This window comes from Felis catus, chromosome D3 (assembly GCF_018350175.1).
Source record: "Felis catus isolate Fca126 chromosome D3, F.catus_Fca126_mat1.0, whole genome shotgun sequence".
Taxonomy (NCBI): Eukaryota; Metazoa; Chordata; class Mammalia; order Carnivora; family Felidae; genus Felis; species Felis catus.
The window spans coordinates 10224145-10230144 of NC_058379.1; the positions used below are offsets into that span (position 1 = coordinate 10224145).

Consider the following 6000-nt stretch of genomic DNA (forward strand, 5'->3'; position numbering starts at 1 on the left):
ACCCACGGCGACTGGGTCCCCCATCCCCTTGGACTGCTCTTATTTCCATTCCCCGCTCAGCAGAATGGAGTCTGGCCTCTGATGTGCTGGCCCTTCATCCCAGGGCCCAAAACCACCACTGAGCCTCACCCTTACTGTTCCCCTTCTCGTAGCTGGATCCGGGCTGAATGGAAGGATAGTCCCTACCACACTGCTCCTGCCTTTCTTGGGTCTCTTGCCCAAGAGATCCCTCTGCTTGAATTTAATACCTGCCCTTTCTATGTGCACATGTCTCCGTGCTTCAAGGTCTTCCTTCAAGGCCTCATCATCATACAAGCCTCCTTTGCTCTGCCCTCAAGGAAGACGGCTTGTTTTCCTCCAGCCCCAGAGAGCACAGGGACTCAAGGCTCTTTTTTCACTTCTAGCTTGATGTTGCTGTATGTTTATGGCTTACAGCCCGTCTTAGAATGTTAGCTCCTGGGGGCTGTGTCTGCACCATACCTGGTCCCCAAAGAATGTGGTATGTGCTTTGTAAATGCCACGTAAGCTTGGAGGGCATGGTCTGCGTTTTTATTGATGCTTTTTTTTTCTTTACAGAATGAGAGAAGATAATGCCAGAGTCTATGAAAACGTAGGTCTGATGCAGCAGCAGAAAAGTTTCAGATGAGAAGACCCACCAAGACTTCAGTACAGAAATCGGTATTTAGATTTTTTTAATGTTTATTTATTTTTGAGAGAGGGAGAGAGAGACAGACATGAGTGGGGGAGGGGCAGAGGGAGAGGGAGACACAGAATCCGACGCGGGGCTCGAACCCACCAACTGCAAGATCATGACCTGACCTGAAGTCGGATACCTAACCGACTGAGCCACCCAGGCACCCCAGAAATAGGTATTTAAATGGAAGTGCTCCCCAGTTGTTTCTATCCGTGTGGCATTTTTAAGCAGGCGGCTAATTTGTGAGTGTTCTAGCAAAATGTACCATCGTTGAGTTTTACAAACCAGCCTCTTTTTTCTCTTCCTAAACTTCTTTTCTCTCAGCTGGATTTATTTTAGAGTTCATTAAGGATTGAAGCCAAATGCAGAGTTAATTCTGTGAGGAGCAGAGCTGGCACTCAGTACTCAGGGATGGTTGCTGTTGGTGATCAGGTGTCCCATTGTTTGCACTTGTATTAGAGTTGGTTTACCCGAGCTGTGCCCGGAGATGATCTGTGGGGGCCCGGGAAGTGGGGGGGACACAGCTCCGGATGGTTGGAGTCAGGACGCCCGGGTTCTCATCCCCCCTTGGCCCCCAATTGGCTGTGCGACACAGGGCGTTGGCCTCCCCAGGCCCCTGCCCCGCTCACCTCCACATCCCTTCTAGCTCTGCCATTGGGAACTGCTCTCCCTTGTCTGTCTCTTCCCTGCCGGTCACCTTTGTAGATGGCGACCCAGGTGTGTGATGTGTGTTGGCAGCTCAGTTTCCATATTGCATGTTGAAACTTCCATTTTAATGGGTAGTACACTTAAAAGCTTTAAATCTACTTTAAAATGGTTTAATGCCTTGAGAGACTTTTAGATGCATGCTCCTTAAAAATTCTCACTTATTTCTTCCCCAGATGTGGACTTTCACCCTCTCCCTAAAAATATCAAGAACAGATGCAAGAAAGTTTCTGCAAAGAATGAATTTGAACTTGGAAGGCTTGTGTCGTGGCCGACTACCTTTGGACAGACAAAATTCAAAACCATTTAAAGACCACTGTATTCTAACTCAACAATACCTGATTACCAGTTACCCATTTCCTCACATCCAAAGAAATCATCTCTACAATGTAGACACTGTTCTGGTTTATAGAATTTTATTTTAAATTGAGGAAGCAGTTAAATTGTGCTCTGTATTTGGCAGATGATGGTGATTCAAATTCTACTTCTTGGCATTTTTTTCCCCTTTTTATAATCTTAAAAACTCAATCGTTTTTCTCTTTGTGGGGGATGACGGAGCGCTTGTAAGAGGAAAAACATTTTGGGAAAGGTAACAGCATCCCGTGGGAGTGAGAACAGGTTCAGGTATCATTGCTTATCCAGCAGTGGGTAATTCATTTGATGGCCTCTTTTTTTGGCTAAATGATAATTAAAGCCAGTGCCCCCAGACTGTCGGAAGTCGACAATCTGTCTACTTTTGCATTGCCATTAAAAAAATCACGGGAAAAAAGAATCATGGAGACTTAGGATAGAAGGTGTGTTTTCTTCGTAGCAGATGACCAATTACCATTCAGCCTGTTGACTGAGAAGGATGTGGTGGGAAATGTTTGTCATGTTTTCTTTTCATTTGAGTGATTGTCTTGTGTTCAGGAAACAAACAAACAAACAAACAAACCGCATCTGTGGACAACCAGGCAGTGTTGTGCTTATGGATTGTCGGTGACAAACCCTCCCGAAACGAAATGGCTTGAAACAATTCTCTTTTTTTTTCCCCTTCCTCACTGGTCTTTAGCCGGGGCCGGGCTCAGTCGAGCTGTTCCTGTGCTCTCGCTGGTGTTGCCCGTGCGGTCAGCAGGTTGGCCGAGACATTGGGGTGGCTGGGCCTCTCTCTGCAGGTCCTCTGGCCTCTCCTCCATGTGGCCGCCCCAAGTGGCCTGGCCAGCAGGGTAGCTGGACCACTTACGTGGCAGCTCAGAGCTCCCCAGGCTATAAGGCAGTAGTGGCCAGACCTTCTTAAGACTTCAACCCAGAACTTCTACTGCCCCCTGTTGATTAGAGCAAGTCACGGGCCCAGCCCAGAGTCAGGAAGAGGGGATGGCACGAGAGCATGAAGCTGAGGTGTGATTCACGGGGGGGCCCCCAGAGTGACCGAATGTCAGAGTCAGTGCCACGGGAAGACGGCAGCAGTTAGCGAAAAGTAGAAGCTGCTGGTGACGTTGGGAAATCGAAGCTGCGTACAATAGCCCGTGTGAGCTGGAAGTCAAAGAGAAGGACAGAGGGCCTTCTGGAAGCTTCCTGAACCATTTCTGCTGGCTCTGAGCATATTTTCTGAACCATCACTTGGGGAGACCGGTCTCGTAAGGATGGGTGTGTTTAGGGGTCAGAACCACCCTGTCACCGTGGCGCCCACAGAGGGAGGCGACCGTGGTGCCCTCTCCACGCCGGTGGTTTCGGCCGGGCTGCGGCAAAGCGGGGGCCTCCTAGCGAGGCCGCTGATCAGATCGCATCGGCAGTCGCTCATTTTTGTTTTAACCAAGCAGTGAGATTTGCTCCCGTTCTACCTGAAGTGCCTTCTCCAAAGACGTCCTCTTTGCCTCGTGTTGAATCATCATCCAGTGAGTGTATTTCAGTTAAAGTATCATTGGTTGACCTCGTATAGATGATGAAGTGACACGGCAGCTTTGCCATTAGGTGACCGTCTCCTTAACTCAGAGTCTCCTTGCTCTGGCTCCCGAAAGGAAGGACGAGGTCCGGCCCCAGTAGTACTTCCTTCCTGAGGTCTTTACCTCCCGTGAAACCCTGAGGAAGTTTGGGAAGAGCCTCCGCTGCCACTTTCACAGACAGAGTGCGCATCGACCCCACCCCCCTCGGGTCCCCTGTCCCTCGAACCTGGCACTGCTTTAGAACACAGGTGTGGCTCAGAGGTCATTACCTCATCAGAGGAATGTCAGTGACGACTGTCTTCCTGTCAAGCCTGTAAAGAAAGAGATTCCAGTTCAGTGTTTGCAGCAAGATCTTGAATCCTGTTCTATCCATTGCAACGCCACATTGAATTGTTCTCCTTTGCCTTGATTTTGTGGTATAGCTTAGACTCTGGACTTTGGGGGCAAAGTCTTTCACCAGCATACAAGGGTTCGGTGGTACACGTATACCTGCTGCATTAACGTCTCTGCCTGTAGCTTAAGATTAAGTTGTTTTGTACTTGGAACAGAAACCCTTGGTCTCGGCTGGCTTCGTTTGTTACAGGACACTGACTTCACTTAGATTTCCCTCCACGAAGTCCGCAAAGCATCATGTTATGTAAACTCACGCCAAGACAAGATTGCGATAGTCCCTAGGTTGCTGAGGTCTGTTACGTGTTTGGTGAGAGGTGATGGTAGGTTCTCAGATGAGATCACTCTCCACGAGATGGAATCGGGAAGAGAGAGCTGTGAAGACGTGGGGCGCTTGAGGTACAGCTGTTAAAAAGTAGTGGACGTGAAAGTTCCAAAGAGGTGGTGTGTGGGGAAGTTGAAGGGCCCGGGGCCAGAGCAGTCCATGCTTGGTTGAACCGGGTTACCCGGAAAGTAGGTGTGATAGATACAGGTGTTTAGTCTGCTTCTGGGTTGCCGGTAGACGTTAAATTTGCACAATATCCCATAGCTGGTTGAGGATTTTAAAATTATCAGCATAGGATAGGGTTTTATATTTGGGGTGAAGAAATTATCTGACACTTGGCATTAGGGTTTTTTTTAAAAAGCCAAATTTCAGAGTCTTGATAGCTTTTTTTTAAGCAAGTAAAAAGACACCTCATATCCAGTGTGTGGCCCTCCTGAAAATTATGATCCTCTCTCCCTCTTACCCTCTTCAGATGCGGCTAAATGGGGATGAGAAAAGAACTGTATGACTCTCTTGGTGTTTGTAGGTTCTTCACGGAGCCTAGTGGCTTTGCAACAGCCAAGAAGATTATCAAGATTATTTTTTAGGGGTTATTTTACTGGGGATCTGAAGAACTGATATAACATCCTGGGTTATTTCTAGTTCAGGGGAAGGTGGAAAGGTATGCAATTGTGTTTTGTTGTAGCTTATTAATCCATAAGGGAAACTTAGACTGTAGACGTTAAGTGCGCTCCCGGTACAGTTTCTGTTTTCTGTATGTTGTTGGGGGATTCACGGTTTATATAGCAAGCACATGGCCTCCCTGATTTCAAGATGCCTTTATCAGGATCTGTATTAGCCCGTAATTCTGTTGAAATCTTTCTCCCTCCTGCTCTTGAAAAATAAGTTCCAAAACCTAGTTTATTCTATCTTCCATCATTAGAAAGTTTGTCCTTTTTTCACTATGGGCAGTTCACACAAGGCAGAAATATTAAACAGTTGGTTTTAGTGTGTTGTATAACTTTACTGTATATCAAACTAATTTCTACAAGTTTTCATCCTAAACCTCAAATCATGTAATTAATAATTTGCCTGTTTATTTATGACATAATTGTGATTCTTTTATTAATAAAAGCTAATAGAAAAGGATCCTTTTTTAAGCTGATGACTAGACCTACATTTAATTTTCCTGCAGTATATGAAGTATTGTACCAGAGTATTAAAAGATATGTAATATTTTATTGATAAATCTATCCTTTAAAAGGAATACGTTTTAGGATGTCATCATTTTGATGTGAATCATGTAAATGTTGATAATATGCACTGTTTATTATACATTTAGTGTTTCAAGAGATTCACTTAATTGCCTTTTTGCCCACGTATTATGTAGTCTATTTGCAATTGTTTAAAAAAAAAATGACATGAAAAGAATAGTTTATGTAGAGAAACATTAGTGGATGTTAATGGTCTCCCCACCTGTATTTATGGGTGTTAGTTCAACTGCGTTGCTAGTTGCAAAGCTGTATTATCAGAGTAAACGTGTATTTGTAAACTGTATGGAAACTAAAAATTAGGAATAAAACCATTTTCTTATATTATGGTATATTTGTCATTTACTGCATCAGAAATGTCCAGGAAAAACTGAGATTATAGGCCAATCTCTTACACTGGCTATTTACCAGTCGGCTATTTACCGACATTGACCAGCTCTTACCTAGAGGGTAACTTGGGAAACAGAATGCATGAGTCTGTTCCTCAAGCATTTATTGAGTGCCCACTCTGAATGGCTTTGGGAGACAGGGAATTCTGTTTGCAAGAACGTCCAAGTAACAGATAGAAAGTATGTCTGTAAAATACACTGGGTAATGGTTAGGAAACGTACAAACTGAACGTAAATGATCCTGGGTGGACGTACGGAGTACAGATGGCAAAGGAGGCTCACGGGAGTAAATTATGTGCCACAGGACACCAGCTCTTCCCTTGAC

The 6000-nt window shown here is 45.3% G+C and overlaps 1 protein-coding gene across 2 annotated transcripts in view; it reads left to right on the forward strand.

The window, feature by feature from the left end:
• Window positions 1-5610, forward strand: part of PTPN11 (protein tyrosine phosphatase non-receptor type 11) — a 79882-nt gene extending 74272 nt beyond the window's left edge. For both annotated transcript variants that reach the window (XM_023241436.2, XM_023241437.2), the window contains exons 15-16: window positions 577-678; window positions 1576-5610. In XM_023241436.2, the coding sequence (XP_023097204.1) occupies window positions 577-646 (70 nt within the window). In that variant the 3' untranslated portion in view covers window positions 647-678; window positions 1576-5610. The remainder of the gene's footprint in view (window positions 1-576; window positions 679-1575) is intronic.
• The last annotated feature ends 390 nt before the right edge of the window (window positions 5611-6000 follow it).